This window comes from Thalassophryne amazonica, chromosome 4, assembly GCF_902500255.1.
Source record: "Thalassophryne amazonica chromosome 4, fThaAma1.1, whole genome shotgun sequence".
In the NCBI taxonomy this organism is placed as follows: Eukaryota; Metazoa; Chordata; class Actinopteri; order Batrachoidiformes; family Batrachoididae; genus Thalassophryne; species Thalassophryne amazonica.
The window spans coordinates 33,253,427-33,276,610 of NC_047106.1; the positions used below are offsets into that span (position 1 = coordinate 33,253,427).

The 23,184-nt window shown below is 41.0% G+C and overlaps 1 protein-coding gene across 1 annotated transcript in view; it reads left to right on the top strand.

Moving 5' to 3' along the window:
* The window catches only part of gosr1 (golgi SNAP receptor complex member 1), an 86,958-nt gene that overhangs the window by 55,628 nt on the left and 8,146 nt on the right, over positions 1–23,184 (top strand). The window contains exon 7 of the mRNA XM_034169368.1: positions 18,800–18,829. Within this exon, the coding sequence (XP_034025259.1) occupies positions 18,800–18,829 (30 nt within the window). The remainder of the gene's footprint in view (positions 1–18,799; positions 18,830–23,184) is intronic.

Sequence of the window (23,184 nt, forward strand, 5' to 3'; positions counted from 1 at the left end):
TATATATATATATATTGTTTGTATATGACTCTTGAAGTTGGTATGTGTGTTGCATATGTGGCAGAGGAATTTACTGACCACTGTTACTCTTTGCTGATGCAGTGTGTTCTGCAACTGTTGCCAAGCTGTGCTGTTGTCCTTGGCAAAGTAATGCAGTTTACTTGAATGATGTGACTGTCATCCTAACGTCTTTCCCTCTTGAGAATTCTCTTACTTTGCTCATAAGGCTGTAAAAAGCGGTTGCCAGCACTAACGGAGCTTTACAATTTCTTTTGTTCCTCCTCCTGTAACAGTGTCATAATTATAAAGCAGGGTTGATTTAGTTGTTTAACTGATTAGTGCACAGTAACTGTATTTAATTTAGGCCTGCAATACTAATTTTTTAAAATCATGCTCACATCATAGATTGAGCAGTTGTGTGTAGCCCTATTGCTAAAGGCCTGGTCACACGGCATACAGTAGTGTTCAGAATAATAGTAGTGCTATGTGACTAAAAAGATTAATCCAGATTTTGAGTATATTTTTTATTGTTACATGGGAAACAAGGTGCCAGTAGATTCAGTATATTGTCACAAATCCAACAAGACCAAGCATTCATGATATGCACGCTCTTAAGGCTATGAAATTGGGCTATTAGTAAAAAAAAAAAGTAGAAAAGGGGGTGTTCACAATAATAGTAGCATCTGCTGTTGACGCTACAAACTCAAAACTATTATGTTCAAACTGCTTTTTTAGCAATCCTGTGATTCACTAAACTAGTATTTAGTTGTATAACCACAGTTTTTCACGATTTCTTCACATCTGTGAGGCATTAATTTTGTTGGTTTGGAACCAAGATTTTGCTTGTTTACTAGTGTGCTTGGGGTCATTGTCTTGTTGAAACACCCATTTCAAGGGCATGTCCTCTTCAGCATAAGGCAACATGACCTCTTCAAGTATTTTGACATATCCAAACTGATCCATGATACCTGGTATGCGATATACAACCCCTGGCAAAAATTATGGAATCACCGGCCTCAGAGGATGTTCATTCAGTTGTTTAATTTTGTAGAAAAAAAGCAGATCACAGACATGACACAAAACTAAAGTAATTTCAAATGGCAACTTTCTGGCTTTAAGAAACACTATAAGAAATCAAGAAAAAAATATTGTGGCAGTCAGTAACGGTTACCTTTTTAGACCAAGCAGAGGAAAAAAATATGGAATCACTCAATTCTGAGGAAAAAATTATGGAATCACCCTGTAAATTTTCATCCCCAAAACTAACACCTGCATCATATCAGATCTGTTCGTTAGTCTGCATCTAAAAAGGAGTGAACACACCTTGGAGAGCTGTTGCACCAAGTGGACTGACATGAATCATGGCTCCAACACGAGAGATGTCAATTGAAACAAAGGAGAGGATTATCAAACTCTTAAGAGAGTACATCATCACGCAATGTTGCAAAAGATGTTGGTTGTTCACAGTCAGCTGTGTCTAAACTCTGGACCAAATACAAACAACATGGGAAGGTTGTTAAAGGCAAACATACTGGTAGACCAAGGAAGACATCAAAGCGTCAAGACAGAAAACTTAAAGCAATATGTCTCAAAAATCGAAAAATGTACAACAAAACAAATGAGGAACGAATGGGAGGAAACTGAGTCAACATCTGTGACCGAACTGTAAGAAACCGCCTAAAGGAAATAGGATTTACATACAGAAAAGCTAAACGAAAGGCATCATTAACACCTAAACAGAAAAAAACAAGGTTACAATGGGCTAAGGAAAAGCAATTGTGGACTGTGGATGACTGGATGAAAGTCATATTCAGTGATGAATCTCGAATCTGCATTGGGCAAGGTGATGATGCTGGAACTTTTGTTTGGTGCCTTTCCAATGAGGTTTATAAAGATGACTGCCTGAAGAGAACATGTAAATTTCCACAGTCATTGATGATATGGGGCTGCATGTCAGGTAAAGGCACTGGGGAGATGGCTGTCATTACATCATCAATAAATGCACAAGTTTATGTTGATATTTTGGACAATTGAAAGGATGTTTGGGGATGGTGAAATCATTTTTCAAGATGATAATGCATCTTGCCATAGAGCAAAAACTGCAAAAACATTCCTTGCAAAAAGACACATAGGGTCAATGTCATGGCATAGGGTCAATGTCAGTGAGCAGATCTGATTTGATGCAGGTGTTAATTTGGGGGATGAAAATTTGCAGGGTGATTCCATAATTTTTTCCTCAGAATTGAGTGATTCCATATTTTTTCCTCTGCTTGGTCTAAAAAAGTAACCGTTACTGACTGCCACAATCTTTTTTTCTTGATTTTCTTATAGTGTTTCTTAAAGCCAGAAAGTTGCCATTTGAAATGACTTTAGTTTTGTGTCATGTCTGTGATCTGCTTTTTTTCTACAAAATTAAACAACTGAATGAACATCCTCTGAGGCCGGTGATTCCATAATTTTTGCCAGGGGTTGTATAGGCCCAACACCATAGTAGGAGAAACATGCCCATATCGTGATGCTTGCACCACTATGCTTCACTGTCTTCACTGTGAACTGTGGCTTGAATTCAGAGTTTGGGGGTCATCTCACAAACTGTCTGCGGCCCTTGGACCCAAAAAGAACAATTTTACTCTCATCAGTCCACAAAATATTCCTCCATTTCTTTTTAGGCCAGTTGATGTGTTCTTTGGCAAATTGTAACCTCTTCTGCACGTCTTTTATTTAACAGAGGGACTTTGCGGGGGATTCTTGCAAATAAATTAGCTTCACACAGGCATCTTCTAACTGTCACAGCACTTACAGGTAACTCCAGACTCTTTGATCATCCTGGAGCTGATCAATGGGTGAGCCTTTGCCATTCTGGTTATTCTTCTATCCATTTTGATGGTTGTTTTCCATTTTCTTCCACGCGTCTGTTTGTTTTTTTTTTTTCTTCTCCATTTTAAAGCATTGGAGATCATTGTAGATGAACAGCCTATAATTTTTTGCACCTGCATATAAGTTTTCCCCTCTCCAATCAACTTTTTAATTAAACTACGCTGTTCTTCTGAACAATGTCTTGAACGTCCCATTTTCCTCAGGCTTTCAAAGAGAACAGCATGTTCAACAGGTGCTGGCTTCATCCTTAAACAGGGGACACCTGATTGACACCTGTTTGTTCCACAAAATTGACGAACTCACCGACTGAATGCCACACTACTATTATTGTGAACACCCCCTTTTCTGCTTTTTTACTAATAGCCCAATTTCATAGCCTTAAGAGTGTGCATATCATGAATGCTTAGTCTTGTTGGATTTGTGAGAATCTACTGGTAACTTGTTTCCCATGTAACAATAAGAAATATACTCAAAACCTGGATTAATCTTTTTGTCACATAGCTCTACTATTATTCTGAACACTACTGTACAATGATTCCTGAATGAAGGGAAAAAGTAAAAAGTCACAAATCGTTGAGAAAAGGTGGACGAACAAGCTTTATCACCGAATAGCGTGCAAATCAAGAGCGCAAAAGGAACGAAAGAGGAACAAAATGAAACCGAAGCTAATGTTGATCTCCACGCTTTAAACAAAAAGCGCTGGAGCAGTGTGTGTCTGCATCTCTGTGACTCGGAGCTGGGATGGAGCTCATAGCGCCTTAGTCCTGGAGAAACTGCAAACAGAAGTGCATGATCCAACCCACTGTGGAGATCTGTGCACACACCGATGGATCCACCTCCTCTGTTTCCTTGTCCAGAACAAAAGAGGGATCATCTCCTTCATCAGAATCCTTACTGTCTGGTTCAGAGTCTGACGACATGCTGCGCACTCAGTCTTGCGCCAATTAAAATAAATAAATAAAAACAAGCACAAACTGAAGCTAAACATTCATAGGATACCTAATTTTTACAAAAAACAAAACACCAAACATCACCACACTAACCACACACGCTAAGTACTCCACCAAAATTGTACACACTGCAGACATACCAAATATTTCTCAAATCTCTCAAATACCAAAACTCTAATCACTGTACGGGTAGGGGTCAATTGAAGAATTGCACAGGGCTCACAATTTTAAAATGTTCCAATCATATTGAAAGCTATACCACATTATGTGTCTGATCACAAAGATTCCAGAAAGTTTGACTGTCTATGCATGAATGTTATGGGGTTAAAAACCTTAAGAATGGTGACAAAGGTCAGTTTCAGTTTGTACAGGTGTCAGAAGTTAAAGTTTCTCCAATTTTGGTAAAAAGTGGTGTACATTATTGGTTGAACTAATAGGATTAATAAATGGAATAGTTTCGATTGTGTTTAATGTTTGGTCTCCAAAGTAAAAGTCAAAAAATGTCGACGTTCATTGATTCTATGGCATGTGACATATGTTACCCCGTAATGCGACATGACACATGGTGCAAACTATTCCTTTTAAAAAAAACCCTATTAACTCAACCAATAATTTGCATCACATTTTACAATATTTGGAGCAACTTTAACTTCTGACCCCTTTACAAAATAATCTGACCTTTGTTACCATTCTTGCTGTTTTTACCCCATAACTCCATAATATTCAGTCATAGATAGTCCAAACTATGCCTTTTTGGAATATTTGTGTTGAGACAAATAATAATACAATAACATGCTTTTGGAGGGCGGTATGCATTTTCAAGAGGCCTGACGTGTTATGTGTCGGACGCAGCTCGGAGAACCGACCAGCGTTTGAAGGACCCAGTATGAAATAAGCAGAGCACGGTTCAAAGGCTAACTGAATTTAATACATAACAGTGATAATATAATAACAAAAAGGTGCGGCCTGGCGTGGTGCGCTCCCAGCAGCGCTAACGGTCCGGAGCCAGAAGCTGTTTCGGACCCAAGGACCCCGCCGACACCCCCCAGGTGGCCGCAACAACCGAGTCTGTGAAAGAAGGAACCATTATGCGAGTCCACACTCTACACACAGAACACTTAAAGGTGTACAAACAGCAAACACTTCCTGGCTTGATTACTGATCAGCTTCCCAACCTGCAGGCCTGGAACATCCAGTTCACAAAACTCCACTGCAGTGGAAGCTGATACATGACTAACAAACAGCTCAATACAATAAGGTGTGAGGGACACCACATTTACTGACTGTATAACTGTTAGTCACAAAATCTAACGTACCTCAGGAAGTGTGCTGACGAGCGTGAGACCTCACCCCCTCCTCTTTCACAGACTGTGCATCAAACCTGGACGTTCTCAGCATCCGCTGCTGATGAGATGGCTCCCGAGACGACGATCTCACCCGTCTGGTCACAAGGTCGAGTCTCTGGCAAATACACACTGTGCACTCCAGTCTTAAATGCCAACATGTTCCAATCCATCCAGATGCACCACAGCTGTGAGTCCTGACGAGTCGCAGGTGATCAGGGTGAGGTCCTGACAGCCTCAGCAACACAGCCACTCAGTCCCAAACGCACGCCACCTGGGAGGAAAACCAAAAAACAGAAACAAACCGGCAGCCAGGCCCCCCCAGCCATATAACATGACGTCCATGCCCAATCGCCCAAAATGACAGCTATTCGCCCGAGTTAGACATGTTTATAACTGTACTTGTGCAAGGCCAAGAGTATGTTCTTGTCTGCTAGTTCATCTATTAGGGTTTCCATTAGACCAACATCAACCAACAGAGTTGTACCCAGAAAAAAGTGAGTAGTGGGTGGGGAAGCAGCTGACCTGTGCTGCGACTTTGCCCTCTTGGAACATTTTGTCTTAAGTTTTTTTTAAAAGATGTAAAATGGTGCATTCTAAGGCTATTTTCCTACCACTAAAACAACTTTCATTGATACTCACAATCTTCCTGACCATGGAAAGGATCAACACGCAAGATGAGTTTTAAAAGTTAGTCTCTCTCACCTGACCTGGCCGATTTGCAGACTCTGACTAGAAAGGACAACACCACATCTACAAGAAAAAAATAACCAAATTGGTGTGGCTGTAATAAGCGATGACTTCCAACCCATGTGACAACCAACTCCAGTCTCCCATAGTGCATGCAGTGTAGCATATGGTCACACATACAAGTGAACAAGAAGACTTAGTAGCTATATGATGACTGCTATGCTGTGTCCCTTTATATCCTTCATGTTTGGATCCTTTGCAACCTGCTGAAAGAACTTTGTGTGATCATATTGTCCAGTTCTGATCATTGACCATTCCCTGATTGAGTGGGTCACACCAGTAAATCCCATAAATTGGTTTGACACAAGAGGCAGCAGTGTATTGCCGCGTTCACACCAGGCTCGATCAGACACCACAAATTCGTGTCCGGTTGCCACGTCCGGTGTGTCGCTCTGCTTTTGCTGCGAAAATTTGCCCCAGTGCGTCATCAGATAGGAGGAGCTTCCATTCCGCTCGCCGGCTCCGGTTGTCAGTCAAGTTAACATGACGGACCTTGATCACACGGAGAGAGTTGTTGTGGAAAGCTGACAAACGTCATGAGACGTTCCCAATTCTGGGAGTATCATTATTTGCTGCAGGAGCTGCGTAGGGATGACGGCCGCTTTCAGTGGTCCTTCCGCCTCTGCAGGACCAAGTTTGAGGACCTCCTGTCCCGTTCACGCACGCACACGTAAACAATAAAAAAAAAAAAAAAAAAAAAACTCCACTGCCCCTGTTGTGGGGCTTCTCCTCGCTCTTCCCTCAAAAACTCTGTCATAATTGTGTTTATAAACCACTTACCATTTGCTTTATTATACATATGTGTAGTTAATAAATAAAATAATTTTCACGGACGATTCGCTTGCACAAGCACGTGAAAGAAGGAAAACTCCCCTGCTGTGGGGCTTCTCCTCGCTGTCCCACACCAGCGTAATGTATTCCCATTAAAAAAAAAAAAAAAAAAACCTTTGCATGTACCAGACAGAGCAGACTGGAGGTGCCCAATAACTGGTACAAAATGAGGTTGGGCACTGACACTCACCGATTCGAAGAATGTGGGTACCGTATTTCCTTGATTAAAAGCCTGGGCTTTTATTTTTTCAAACTGTGCTCCAACACAGGACCTAAATGAGGCACGGTGTAATTCAAGGCCAGTGACTATTAACAAAATTCTGCTTGCTGCCTAGACTGTAATGTGGTGTTAAGTTTCACACATATCCCTGTATGTGACAAACCAAACCGCTTTGGATCAGAACCCTCTGGGTGACGGCGAACCCATGCACCTGCTAAGTGACTGCGAGTGCAAAGGGCTGTGATTTGTCACTTTTATGTTTTTCCTTTCCTGTCATATTTTAAAAGTTTTTGCAGTGTGCCTGCTGACTACATTTTATTCATGGATGAAATGCATTTGGCAGGCAAAAGTCCGCAAATATGACCAACTTCACAAGGAGTCAGAAATGGGACACTCAAATGACCCGCAATTCATAGAGGGAAACTATGCAATACCGTACCAGTTTGGAGGATGATGATTGGATAAAGAAGTAGAACTCGTTGAAGGACACAATCTAGAAAAGCCACTATTCCTGTGGCAAACTTACATAAAGACGCGGCACAGAACTTTCATGCAAAATCAATGTTCATTAATACCAACAAACAGTACAGAGAGGTTGCTGGGCAGGCTTGGTCAGTACTGGGCATGCAGACAGAGTGGTGGGCAGTCCCACTCACTGTGGACGGAATTTCACAACACTCCTAGGTCCTCCTCCTTCTCTGCAACTGACAGACTGTAGTAGCAGTAAAAATCACACATTGCTCTGATATATTAATACTTTGTCGTATAATCATCTTGAAATGTACTGTGATCTGTGCAGTCAGCTTAAGCATTGAAAGTGCATGTGCACGTCGTAAAAAAGGATCAATGCCTGTGAGCACGATGGGCTGATCTATTACAGAATAAAAGGCAATTAGCTAGGAGATAGTGACTGCGCAGAACAGGAAAAATAAAGGAGCCGACTCGATGTGCAGTGTTGAGACTGCAACATGGAGGATTTTTGCCGTTTCCTCCACGATAGCAGCTATGGTCAGATGGAGGGAGCAAAATGTAAAGTTTTATTACAAGTACATGATAAAAGTTCACGAATCAGATCTCAGCTTGCAGCCTACTTCTCATTTTCCATTCCCCACATTGTTTGTAACAGTCATCAGAAATTAGAAAATAAGAGTTTCACTTGTTTCTTTTCCTATAATTTGTCTTTCATTACATCATAATCAGGTGTCTGTCTGCTTTCTCTTCTGACCATATATTATTTTGTTAACTTATATGTTCAGATTTTATTTTCTGCACCTTAGGGTCAGTGTAGCTTAAAGTATTTTGCATGAACAAGCATTAGCCTATAAAATCATCTGAAGCTATAAGACCTAAGGGCCCTATCCCACTGGCGTTTAGGAGGATTTGCGTATGGATTGCGCACAAAATTGTCCCATATTCGCCAAACATCCGCAATATCCGTGTAACATGCCTGTATGAGTCGGCCGTCATCCGAACACGTCCATGATCATCCGCAGAGGCACGCATGTCCGCAGCCAGGATTTTTGAGCTGCTTAAAAATCTGGATGCGGATGACATCTGCCTTACACACTCCATACATACTCAATTCATACACAATACATACTCACTCTATACGCTGTATATCTGCAGTTAACCGCTGATATCCGCAACTGACAGGGATTTGCGGCTTGGCAGCGGACTGGGACAGTGTGTAAAACAGATATATATCAGGCCTATCACATCCACATCACAAACTAAAATATGTTATAGCGAATGCATATAAATTTGCCATGAATAAAGCGTTTTTATTACATCTGCTTTGCAGCTGATTTGCGGACAATCTGTGAATGCATAACAAACACGTCACATAAACCCAAAGTACTATATGTGGCAGAAAGCAACATACCAGTCAGTGCCGGTCCGGCTGTGTAAATCCACAAAGACGTAGCTGCTGCAATCCAGGACTTTTATTTAACACCAACAAAAGGAAGAGTTGCTGTTTAGCCACAACTCACACTGAAGTCTGTTTTCTGTGACACTCTCAAAAAACAAACAACAACAAAAAAAAGAACATTTCACACCCCAAGCGGCTTCCCCCCTACTGCTCCCCAAACTCATGAACAGTTAACCCTCGCATGACAACATGAACATTAACTCTGTGATCAACTTGTCCAAGTCCAGCAATTGCTCCAGAGGCTGTATTGTTGGTGTGAATAGTCATGCCGACGGCCCGAGTGAGCTTATTTTATGACCGCAATGCAGATGCCGTGCACGCACAACACGTGCGCGATGCATTCATAATACACCTGTAATACTGCCGTCATAATCGCAATGCCTCGGATCCGTTTCCTCACTACATATGTTATATAACTGTGATTGTTCATCATATATTCGCTATATATTATTAATATATCTGTAATTCATACTGGGACATTTGTCATTTTTGGCCATTTTTGTTGCGGACGACAACGAACGCCTATAATTTGTGTATTCAATTCATGCGCAATTGATCCTCTCCCCAGTGGGACAGGGCCCTAAGGAGAAGAAAAAAAAAAAAAAAAAAAAGATTTTAGCCTGACTCCTTCAACCTCAAAGCAGTTATGATGAATAATTTTGCTGTTGAGGGGTAATAATTACTAGAACCATGGAATGCAATCTGTGTTTCACAGTTTGCTTTAGTTCTGTGAAACATTATCCAAATTGATTCCAGTTAGAGAATAACCTGCTGAGTGCATTGTTGTTTATGAGCAACCTGAGACACAAAACTGTTCTCACAGAATGAGAGGTCTGTGTTGGTGTATGCGTGTCTGTGCAGTTTGTGTAGGGCAAACTTCAGTGTTTGACACTCCATTTAAAGTAGAGGTTTATTAAAGAATTGCTGAACATCCAGACTTTGGCTTTTGGATCAGTTTTAAATATTGCAAAAAATCATTTGTCTTTACAAATTGTTGCATTTGATTTTCTTTGATTGTCTACAGGATACAACAACATATGAATAAATTTTCTGAAGGAGTTGAATGAGTTTTGTTTGACAGCTGATATAAAGAGCTCTGTCTTTATGCTGTGGAGAGAACGAAGCCTTTTGGAGCATGTCTGAGTGCATGTTATGTAAGTGGTGGGGAATCCCAGTGCAAAGCTGGGTGTGGTGGGGTTCCAATTACCGTGTTCATTAGATGTGAGTGTGTTCTAGTCCGAACATAGTATCATCCAATCAGAGTGGTACATCTACTAACTTTTTTTTAAATTGGACTACGCCAGCTGCACAATGCTGTGGTATTGAGAAAGTGAAAAAGACCTTGTGGTGTTGTGACCAACTGTGGCAAGAGGTGGTTTTGTTTGTCAGACTGAGCCAGCCTGCAACCTGATATCTTTCCCTATATGTGGTGCATTACGTCAGTTTGTGTGGAAATGTGTGTGCATGGCTGACCCGCCGCCTGGTCCTCTTGTAGTCACTGCGACCACCTCTCCCCGTTCGGCAACAATCCTCAACAGCTTCTTCAGTCCCGCGGCCAGTCCGCCCTCGACATATATAGCTCAAGTTTTGTTAAAAGATGTAACACACATGTAAAATGGTTCATTGTTGTGTGCATAAAATTCAGTTTCACATTGTTGCAGTGGCATCATTAGCGTGGTTGCATAAAAGTCGCAACCACAGCAGCGGTCTCTCCACAACAAAACCTCCTTCAAACTCTTCACATACGTGTGAGCGATATAGGCTGGTGAGTCAGACTGCCACACCCACCAGGTGTTCCATCAGCACTGACCCTGCAGACAACCTGCCTAAACCCCGCCTACTGAGACACATCAATACCCAAATTAATTACCTTAAACACACTCGTAACATTAGTCCTACTTGTCATGCATTGTGTGTGCGTGCGTGCGTGCGTGCGTGCGACAGAGTGAGAGAGGGGCTGCTGTTGTACTTTACGTGCCTTAACTAAAGCACTCCTTCTGCTGAATCACCTCTAAATTATTTACACATTATTCGCTTTGCGTGTTTTTAGGAATCCGCTAGCTTAGCGTAGCTACTAGCTCTTAGCCGATTTAGCATGGCGGCTTCTCCTGTCTCTCCCGCACTTTTCTGCTCTGGGTGTGAAATGTTTAGTTATTCCTCGGCCTCCTTTAGCAGTAATGGTACTTGTAATAAGTGTAGCTTATTCGTAGCTTTGGAGGCCAGGCTGGGCGAATTGGAGACTCGGCTCCGCACCGTGGAAAATTCTACAGCTAGCAAGGCCCCTGTAGTCGGTGCGGACCAAGGTAGCTTAGCCGCCGTTAGTTCCCCCCTGGCAGATCCCGAGCAGCCGGGAAAGCAGGCCGACTGGGTGACTGTGAGGAGGAAGCGTAGCCCTAAACAGAAGCCCCGTGTACACCACCAACCCGTTCACATCTCTAACCGTTTTTCCCCACTCGACGACACACCCGCCGAGGATCAAACTCTGGTTATTGGCGACTCTGTTTTGAGAAATGTGAAGTTAGCGACACCAGCAACCATAGTCAATTGTCTTCCGGGGGCCAGAGCAGGCGACATTGAAGGAAATTTGAAACTGCTGGCTAAGGCTAAGCGTAAATTTGGTAAGATTGTAATTCACGTCGGCAGTAATGACACCCGGTTACGCCAATCGGAGGTCACTAAAATTAACATTGAATCGGTGTGTAACTTTGCAAAAACAATGTCGGACTCTGTAGTTTTCTCTGGGCCCCTCCCCAATCAGACCGGGAGTGACATGTTTAGCCGCATGTTCTCCTTGAATTGCTGGCTGTCTGAGTGGTGTCCAAAAAATGAGGTGGGCTTCATAGATAATTGGCAAAGCTTCTGGGGAAAACCTGGTCTTGTTAGGAGAGACGGCAGCCATCCCACTTTGGATGGAGCAGCTCTCATTTCTAGAAATCTGGCCAATTTTCTTAAATCCTCCAAACCGTGACTATCCAGGGTTGGGACCAGGAAGCAGAGTTGTAGTCTTACACACCTCTCTGCAGCTTCTCTCCCCCTGCCATCCCCTCATTACCCCATCCCCGTAGAGACGGTGCCTGCTCCCAGACTACCAATAACCAGCAAAAATCTATTTAAGCATAAAAATTCAAAAAGAAAAAATAATATAGCACCTTCAACTGCACCACAGACTAAAACAGTTAAATGTGGTCTATTAAACATTAGGTCTCTCTCTTCTAAGTCCCTGTTGGTAAATGATATAATAATTGATCAACATATTGATTTATTCTGCCTAACAGAAACCTGGTTACAGCAGGATGAATATGTTAGTTTAAATGAGTCAACACCCCCGAGTCACACTAACTGTCAGAATGCTCGTAGCACGGGCCGGGGTGGAGGATTAGCAGCAATCTTCCATTCCAGCTTATTAATTAATCCAAAACCCAGACAGAGCTTTAATTCATTTGAAAGCTTGTCTCTTAGTCTTGTCCATCCAAATTGGAAGTCCCAAAAACCAGTTTTATTTGTTATTATCTATCGTCCACCTGGTCGTTACTGTGAGTTTCTCTGTGAATTTTCAGACCTTTTGTCTGACTTAGTGCTTAGCTCAGATAAGATAATTATAGTGGGCGATTTTAACATCCACACAGATGCTGAGAATGACAGCCTCAACACTGCATTTAATCTATTATTAGACTCTATTGGCTTTGCTCAAAAAGTAAATGAGTCCACCCACCACTTTAATCATATCTTAGATCTTGTTCTGACTTATGGTATGGAAATAGAAGACTTAACAGTATTCCCTGATAACTCCCTTCTGTCTGATCATTTCTTAATAACATTTACATTTACTCTGATGGACTACCCAGCAGTGGGGAATAAGTTTCATTACACTAGAAGTCTTTCAGAAAGCGCTGTAACTAGGTTTAAGGATATGATTCCTTCTTTATGTTCTCTAATGCCATATACCAACACAGTGCAGAGTAGCTACCTAAACTCTGTAAGGGAGATAGAGTATCTCGTCAATAGTTTTACATCCTCATTGAAGACAACTTTGGATGCTGTAGCTCCTCTGAAAAAGAGAGCTTTAAATCAGAAGTGTCTGACTCCGTGGTATAACTCACAAACTCGTAGCTTAAAGCAGATAACCCGTAAGTTGGAGAGGAAATGGCGTCTCACTAATTTAGAAGATCTTCACTTAGCCTGGAAAAAGAGTCTGTTGCTCTATAAAAAAGCCCTTCGTAAAGCTAGGACATCTTTCTACTCATCACTAATTGAAGAAAATAAGAACAACCCCAGGTTTCTTTTCAGCACTGTAGCCAGGCTGACAAAGAGTCAGAGCTCTATTGAGCTGAGTATTCCATTAACTTTAACTAGTAATGACTTCATGACTTTCTTTGCTAACAAAATTTTAACTATTAGAGAAAAAATTACTCATAACCATCCCAAAGACGTATCGTTATCTTTGGCTGCTTTCAGTGATGCCGGTATTTGGTTAAACTCTTTCTCTCCGATTGTTCTGTCTGAGTTATTCTCATTAGTTACTTCATCCAAACCATCAACATGTTTATTAGACCCCATTCCTACCAGGCTGCTCAAGGAAGCCCTACCATTATTTAATGCTTCGATCTTAAATATGATCAATCTATCTTTGTTAGTTGGCTATGTACCACAGGCTTTTAAGGTGGCAGTAATTAAACCATTACTTAAAAAGCCATCACTTGACCCAGCTATCTTAGCTAATTATAGGCCAATCTCCAACCTTCCTTTTCTCTCAAAAATTCTTGAAAGGGTAGTTGTAAAACAGCTAACTGATCATCTGCAGAGGAATGGTCTATTTGAAGAGTTTCAGTCAGGTTTTAGAATTCATCATAGTACAGAAACAGCATTAGTGAAGGTTACAAATGATCTTCTTATGGCCTCGGACAGTGGACTCATCTCTGTGCTTGTTCTGTTAGATCTCAGTGCTGCTTTTGATACTGTTGACCATAAATTTTATTACAGAGATTAGAGCATGCCATAGGTATTAAAGGCACTGCGCTGCGGTGGTTTGAATCATATTTGTCTAATAGATTACAATTTGTTCATGTAAATGGGGAATCTTCTTCACAGACTAAAGTTAATTATGGAGTTCCACAAGGTTCTGTGCTAGGACCAATTTTATTCACTTTATACATGCTTCCCTTAGGCAGTATTATTAGACGGTATTGCTTAAATTTTCATTGTTACGCAGATGATACCCAGCTTTATCTATCCATGAAGCCAGAGGACACACACCAATTAGCTAAACTGCAGGATTGTCTTACAGACATAAAGACATGGATGACCTCTAATTTCCTGCTTTTAAACTCAGATAAAACTGAAGTTATTGTACTTGGCCCCACAAATCTTAGAAACATGGTGTCTAACCAGATCCTTACTCTGGATGGCATTACCCTGACCTCTAGTAATACTGTGAGAAATCTTGGAGTCATTTTTGATCAGGATATGTCATTCAAAGTGCATATTAAACAAATATGTAGGACTGCTTTTTTGCATTTACGCAATATCTCTAAAATCAGAAAGGTCTTGTCTCAGAGTGATGCTGAAAAACTAATTCATGCATTTATTTCCTCTAGGCTGGACTATTGTAATTCATTATTATCAGGTTGTCCTAAAAGTTCCCTAAAAAGCCTTCAGTTAATTCAAATGCTGCAGCTAGAGTACTGACGGGGACTAGAAGGAGAGAGCATATCTCACCCATATTGGCCTCTCTTCATTGGCTTCCTGTTAATTCTAGAATAGAATTTAAAATTCTTCTTCTTACTTATAAGGTTTTGAATAATCAGGTCCCATCTTATCTTAGGGACCTCGTAGTACCATATTACCCCAATAGAGCGCTTCGCTCTCAGACTGCAGGCTTACTTGTAGTTCCTAGGGTTTGTAAGAGTAGAATGGGAGGCAGAGCCTTCAGCTTTCAGGCTCCTCTCCTGTGGAACCAGCTCCCAATTCAGATCAGGGAGACAGACACCCTCTCTACTTTTAAGATTAGGCTTAAAACTTTCCTTTTTGCTAAAGCTTATAGTTAGGGCTGGATCGGGTGACCCTGAACCATCCCTTAGTTATGCTGCTATAGACGTAGACTGCTGGGGGGTTCCATGATGCACTGTTTCTTTTTCTTTTTGCTCTGTATGCACCACTCTGCATTTAATCATTAGTGATCGATCTCTGCTCCCCTCCACAGCATGTCTTTTTCCTGGTTCTCTCCCTCAGCCCCAACCAGTCCCAGCAGAAGACTGCCCCTCCCTGAGCCTGGTTCTGCTGGAGGTTTCTTCCTGTTAAAAGGGAGTTTTTCCTTCCCACTGTAGCCAAGTGCTTGCTCACAGGGGGTCGTTTTGACCGTTGGGGTTTTACATAATTATTGTATGGCCTTGCCTTACAATATAAAGCGCCTTGGGGCAACTGTTTGTTGTGATTTGGCGCTATATAAAAAAAATTGATTGATTGATTGATTGATAGTGTTCAGAATAATAGTAGTGCTATGTGACTAAAAAGATTAATCCAGGTTTTGAGTATATTTCTTATTGTTACATGGGGAACAAGGTACCAGTAGATTCTCACAAATCCAACAAGACCAGGCATTCATGATATGCACACTTAAGGCTATGAAATTGAGCTATTAGTAAAAAAAAAGTAGAAAAGGGGGTGTTCACAATAATAGTAGTGTGGCATTCAGTCAGTGAGTTCGTCAATTTTGTGGAACAAACAGGTGTGAATCAGGTGTCCCCTATGTAAGGATGAAGCCAGCACCTGTTGAACATGCTTTTCTCTTTGAAAGCCTGAGGAAAATGGGACGTTCAAGACATTGTTCAGAAGAACAGCGTAGTTCAATTAAAAAGTTGATTGGAGAGGGAAAAACTTATACGCAGGTGCAGAAATTATAGGCTGTTCATCTACAATGATCTCCAATGCTTTAAAATGGATTAAAAAAAAACAGAGACGTGTGGAAGAAAATGGAAACAACCATCAAAATGGACAGAAGAATAACCAGAATGGCAAAGGCTCACCCATTGATCAGCTCCAGGATGATCAAAGACAGTCTGGAGTTACCTGTAAGTGCTGTGACAGAAGACGCCTGTGTGAAGCTAATTTATTTACAAGAATCCCCTGCAAAGTCTCTCTGTTAAATAAAAGACGTGCAGAAGAGGTTACAATTTGCCAAAGAACACATCAACTGGCCTAAAGAGAAATGGAGGAATATTTTGTGGACTGATGAGTAAAATTGTTCCTTTTGGGTCCAAGGGCCACAGACAGTTTGTGAGATGACCCCCAAACACTGAATTCAAGACACAGTTCACAGTGAAGACAGTGAAGTATGGTGGTGCAAGCATCATGATATGGGCATGTTTCTCCTACTATGGTGTTGGACCTATATATCGCATACAAGGTATCATGGATCAGTTTGGATATGTCAAAATACTTGAAGAGGTCATGTTGCCTTATGCTGAAGAGGACATTCCCTTGAAATGGGTGTTTCAACAAGACAATGACCCCAAGCACACTAGTAAACAAGCAAAATCTTGCAAACTTGCAAAATTAATGCCTCGCAGATGTGGAGAAATCATGAAAAACTGTGGTTATACAACTAAATACTAGTTTAGTGATTCACAGGATTGATAAAAAAAAGCAGTTTGAACATAATAGTTTTGAGTTTGTAGTGTCAACAGCAGATGCTACTGTTATTGTGAACACCCCCTTTTCTACTTTTTTTTTTTACTAATAGCCCAATTTCATAGCCTTAAGAGTGTGCATATCATGAATGCTTGGTCTTGTTGGATTTGTGAGAATCTACTGAATCTACTGGCACCTTGTTTCCCATGTAACAATGCGAAATATACTCAAAACCTGGATTCATCTTTTTAGTCACATAGCACTACTATTATTCTGAACACTACTGTACATAAAATCTGTTTTCCCTCCCACTCCATTTTGTCTCTTCTCTACAGTGGCCATAATTTACTTTTGATTTGTACACTCATTTATAAAACTGTGTAGAAATGATTATAAGTGCTGTTGTATGAACAAAATTTTAGCATGTGTAAGTACAGAAAAAAATCTATATCAAACAAGCACATGTTTGACATGCGTATGTCCATAATGAATCAGCTCTTGACAAATCCCACATTCTGAGGCATATGCTTGTGCACGTTTATGACCATTTGTATTCAGAAATGCTGTCAATTAACCATATATGGTAACAAAACCTCTGTCTGTTGCGTTTCTGATCGGAATAATGGGGTTATGTGCTTATGTGTGGTCACAGCAGTGAAATGACAAAAATAAGTGCAGCTATTGACAACTGTAGATGGTGACTAACTGTCTGCTAGTAATTTTGAACCCAACCATTTGTAACAAGCATTCAGTTATGGTGTCATGTTTGGACATCGCAGTTACTTATGGACATAACTTTGGTTATCTTTAAGTCGCTTGATCAACTTCATCACAAGAACCAGCTTAAAATGAAATTATTTATCGTTAGTTATCCCAGAATCACTTGCACTCCTCTGATGTCACCACACTGCTGTATTTTTATATATATATATATATATATATATATATATATAAAGTATCTCTTCGTGACATTTGAACAGCAGAAATAATGTGGGTCCATTTTTAAGATAAAAATGCAGGTGGAAAACTTTGATTCCTGTCTTGTTGTGGCAGGCGGACATTGAGTTGTGAAGCTGTTGTTTAGTGAACGCAGGTGTCTAGATTTCGACACAGTGAGGCTACACATCTCTCTTTCTTGACGTCATTATTAAGTCTGTACTTGTTAATTTGATTAAATAAGTGACGTTTGTGAATGAAAGACTTGTTAGCAGACTTTTAATGAGCCTTTCATTGGATTCAGGTGTGTTGGAGCAGGGAGACAACTAAGAATGTCAGGAATGTGGCTCTCGAGGACTGAATTTGGCCACCCCTGGGCTACATCCATTTCTATTAAAAAAAAAAAAAAAGATTGTAACTATTACAACTCTAAAGGCCCCCTGACACTTGCATGACTTTGCATGCACTGTGTCGTGCAGGAGAGTAAATTCGTTAATGTTTGTGAAAGTGAAAGGAGCGCCACAATTGCAATTACGCAAAGAGAATTTTGAAATGTTAAAAAAAAAAAAAAAAAAAATCTTTCACACATAAATGTTGTGCAACAAAGTGGTAGTGAATGATGCGCAATCTGCTCACCAATACTACATGTAGCTTGTGAAGTCAAGTAAAGAAGAAGTGAACAGTGTGAGTGGTTGCGTCAGCGCACCACATCTGAATGATTATAAGGAGATGTTAAATCTATCATAAACATACTTTAACAGCTGTACACAAGAAGGAAAGAACATGCAACTGTTTTACCAAGCCATGACAATATAAACATGACAAATAATGACCTTTTTAAATGGCTCCAAAAGCTTTCTCCGTGTCGTTCAGCGTGTGCATGAGGAGAACAGCTGGAGTGCTCCTCTATGATTCTGGAAGACATTAGAGCTGTCTTCAACAGCTAACTTAGACAGAAAAAGATTAATCCACTACAAAATAATTATTTTATATACGCAGCATCCAGCACACAGTGCGTGGCAGCCAGTGGAACAAAACACAGCTTCCAGCTGGAAAAACAGTAGGTGGGATTGTCACGATGATGTGTGTGCAAGTGCGCGGATCAAAGTCGTGCAAGTGTCAGGGCCCCTTAAGTTTAGTGCTTGAATGATGCTGTCAGTCAGTCGCACATAAACCAACACAACGGGACAGTTAAAATGATCTGGTGTTCCACTGGATTGGTTGAGTCATTGATGCATTCATCATCTTCCATAGTTTTACTGCACTGCCCCCAGCAACCCAATAACCATTATGTCACTTTTTTTTTCTCTTTCTTTCCTTCTCTTACCTCTTTTAGCTCTGACCGGCTGATGGATGACACAATAAGGTAAGACTGCTCACTCTCTCCTACTTACGGAACAATGTGTATTTGTGTGTGTGACAGCTTGTCCTTCTGCAAAAAAACTGAGTCACTTTTCTCAGTTGGTTCATGGTTCAACCTGAGAGAAAACGCTGGAGGAACTCTTGAATTAATAGTGAGGCAGTTTTTGCCTCTGTTTCACCACAAGTAATGTGCAGGCCTATCGGCTGTATAGACCAAGCATTTCCACCCCCCCTCCCCCCTTGTAATTCAGAATTTTTAAATAATATGGACAGCTAATCTGGGTTGATTTGCATTAACAACTGGCTGAGTTTGATTATCATGTGACATTTTGTACTGATATATTAACCTGTTGTACCTGTCATAACCAGGTAACATGATCCACCAATGTATTGTACTTGCTTATTTGTATACTTGGTTGTTTGGACAGCAGGAAATCTTCCTGTTTGATCTCACTGTTGCTGCATGCCTATTTTCCGCAGACACCATTAGATCCCGTTTTTAGCATTGCGCTATTTTGGGTATCCTATGACCATATTTACCCGTTGTACCTGTCATAACCATGTATCATGATCCACAAGCCAGTTTTTCCAAATCTAGGTCAGAAGAACTGTCAGTCAGCAGCCTGTACTTCCATAACCAGCCGCCTTCATAATAGGTGATTTTAAAGCAAATCAATGTTTGAACCCAATACCTATATTGATGGAAAGTTAATCACATCATCTCTTACATACAAATATGTGACTTGATAAATAACAAGATGCTGGCATTCTTAGTTTGGGAGTTATCGTGCCTGAAAGGATGTAGATGCACTCACTGGTTGACTCAGATTACTGGCATATGAGTCTTGCTAGTGTTGTGTAATTTTTGTTAAAGAAAGATGATGTGGTAATGACAAACTTAGTATGGTAATATGTAATGCCAGAAAAGGAATCTGTTGTGTATTTCTGATGGCCGTGAACAGACGTTTAGAATAAAATATGTTTTGTGCAAATGGTGTGTTTTCTTTCAAAGGAAACTATAAGGCCAAAATGGACTATATGCATGCATTAGTTCCGTGTTCTACACCTGATGGCACCGGAACTTCCGATGCAGTCTCGCCAAGCGCCAGATCCACTACAGCTGATCTCTGCAGAAGAGCAGTAGTCGTGATCAGGCATAGTTACCTCCATCGCTGGTTCCTCCAGGTCATCAGCGAGAGGGTTTGGTCGCTCTCTTCGCTCCCAAACACTGGGACGAGTGGCAGGAATGGAGTAGTTGTTCCACACAAAAAGAACGATGATGGCTCCTTTTTTTAACAAACGGTGCACTGGATCACATCAGCAGGCAGAAAATGCAGAGAACAGACTGGTGTTACTCGTTACTACAAAATGATCCCTCCAGATATTTATGACCTATTTCCTTCGCTGCTCAGCATCTTTCAGGAAAGAGAAAAAACTTAAAACGGAGTTACACCACGCATAATCTGTACATTTGGGTACGCAGCAATGATAGCTCGATGTGCTGTCCTGTCGCTTCTGGAAATAAAACTTGGTCTTCTTCAGTGTCATGACGGATACACACAACCACAAAAATATGAACAATGGCAAAAAAAAAATACTAGAAATGCTGTAAATTGATTAAAGTTTTTGGATATTGAACAGAATCAAACACTGGCATCTGCCATAACCGGAAATGACGCAGCAATGAGAGATTTTAACAGAAATACGTCACACCTCTCTGTGCATATAGTCCATTTGGATTTAAATGTATAATTTGAGTAAAACACTTAATTTTTGAAGAAAATGAGTATTGGATTAAATTCTCCAGAATGGAGAAATGATGAAAATTTGGGTTTTAAAGAGGAGTAAATTTCCATGACTCAGGGCCTGTTCACACAGAGATGAACCCACTATCCTGGTAATTTTCCATGAAGGTTTTTTTTTTCTTTTTTTTTAACACCTGCACCCTGACCCAGAGTGAACTCACTGACTGGAGGAGTGTCCAAGAAATTAACTAATTTACACCTGCATAATGATGTCATTAATAACTGTTTTGACTGGTGTAAGAAATGCTAAGTTTAGAAAGGATGCCCACTTTGGGTGGAGATACTGACCCCTGAAGTGTTCTTTGAAGCTGTTCTGGTGTTTTTGAAGACTGTGAATTTTTCTTCCTTTTTGCCAGCAGAAATTTAAAAAAAATGTTACTTTGACACTTTGATCCTCTCTGACCTTTTTGAACACCTTTGAGAAAAAGTTTTTTTTTTTTTTTTTTTTTTTTTTTTTTTAAGATTGAGCAGCTAAAACACATAGACTCTATAGTCTGGTGATTAGGGACTTTGATGCATGGAATCTATGAGCATCAAGCATCATTGGCAAAATAAGAGAAGTCAGCATCCTCTGCCTCACCTAAAAAAAAAAAAAAAAAAGTAAAAGTAGCCTCACTTTAACAGATGTGTGAGTGCTAAACACAACACAAATATGCCAGATTCAGAGATGATTAGAAAAAACCCTTTGTGGTGTGTTTTCTAGGTGTCCAATGTGGTCACCTCTTTAGATTGCTCTTCCAACAAACTTTAAACTCGTATCAGCAAGTGCTGTCACACACTGTGTGTGTGTGTGTGTGTGTGTGTGTGTGTGTGTGTGTGTGTGTGTGTGTGTGTGTGTGTGTGTGTGTGTGTGTGTGTGTGTGTGTGTGTGTGTGTGTGTGTGTGTGTGTGTGTGTGTGTGTGTGTGTGTGTGTGTGTGTGTGTGTGTGAGAGACAGGAATCTCTGTCCTCCAGCTCCCGTTCTCATGCGCTAGTCCAGGTTGCTGCAGTCAGCATTGTGTTTCTGCCTGACTGAGGGAACATGATCCACAACAGACTGAAGCCTGTGTCCTCAGCAACCTCCACAGTCAGGCAGTACCGTAAAACACACACACGCACACACTTCAACAACACTGCCAATCTAAAGGATAAACAACAGTAATGATTTCATTTGCCTTGTTTTTCCCCCTCGTCTCCCTTGACTTACCTTACCCTGGGGGTGGAGCTTGTCCCATGTGGCCAGTGCTTACTGGTTGTCACCCTGCAGGTGTTTGAGCTTTATTATTTTATAACAGAAAAGAGAGAGAGGGGAAAACAAGAGGACAGCCCTGCATTTCAAAATCAGAAACATGTTTAGTTACAGGTTGTTATTGTCTTGACAAAACTCAGCCTCATTGAATAGCATGTTTTATTATATTATACTGAAGAATATGCTTGAATATTACTACCTACTACACATTTAAAGGACATGTTGCACATTTGGTAACGGCCCACTTAGCAAGACAACATAAAAACACTCATGATTGTAAAGCTGCGTTCACACCGGGCACGATCAGACACTACAAATTCGTGTGGGTCGCCAGGCGACAGACACGCCTCCTTCGCCCAGTGTGTCGCTCTGCTTGGGTGGACTTTCGCTGCGAAAATTCACCCCGGTGTGTCATCAAATAGGAGGAGCTTCCATTCCGCTCGCCGGCTCCGGTTGTCAGGCAAGCTAACATGACGGACCTTGATCACACGGAGCGAGTTGCTGTAGAAAGCTCCCAATACAGAGAGTATCATTATTTGCTGCAGGTGCTGTGTCTGGGTGACAGGTGCTTTCAGCGGTCCTTCCACCTCTGCGGGACCCAGTTTGAGGATCAACTGTCCCGTTCGCGCGCACATGTAAATAATTAAAAGAAAAAAAGAAACTCCGCTGCTTGCTGCAGCTGGCTCTTCCCCCAAAAAACTGTCATAATTGTGTTTAGAAACCAGTCACGATTTGTTTTATTATACATCTGTGTAGTGAATTAATAAAATATTCTCTACAGACGATTTGCTCGCGCGTGCACGTAAAAAAAATAAAGAACAGGAAAAAGCTCCGCTCCTGCTGCTGCAAGTAGGGCTGCTGCTTGCTCCAAAAACTGTCATAATTGTGTTTAGAAACCAGTCACCATTTGTTTTATTATACATCTGTGTAGTTAATTAATAAAATATTCTCTACAGACGATTTGCTCCCACGTGCACATAAAAAAAATAAAGAACAGGAAAAAGCTCCACTCCTGCTGCTGCAAGTAGGGCTGCTGCTCACTCCAAAAACTCTGTCGTAATTGTGTTTAGAAACCAGTCACCATTTGCTTTATTATACAGCTGTGTAGTTAATAAGTAAAATAATCTCCAGGACATTTCGCGCGCGGGCGCACGTAAAATAAAAATAAAAAGAAACTGCGCTCCCCGCTGTGGTGCTGCTGTTCGCTCCAAAAACTGTCTCCACGTCACTACATATTCAGTCCCTGATTGGTCATCGCGACGAGACGAAAAAGTTCAGATTTTTGAACTTGGGGAGGAGGGCGACGTGACGTGACGCAATATCGCG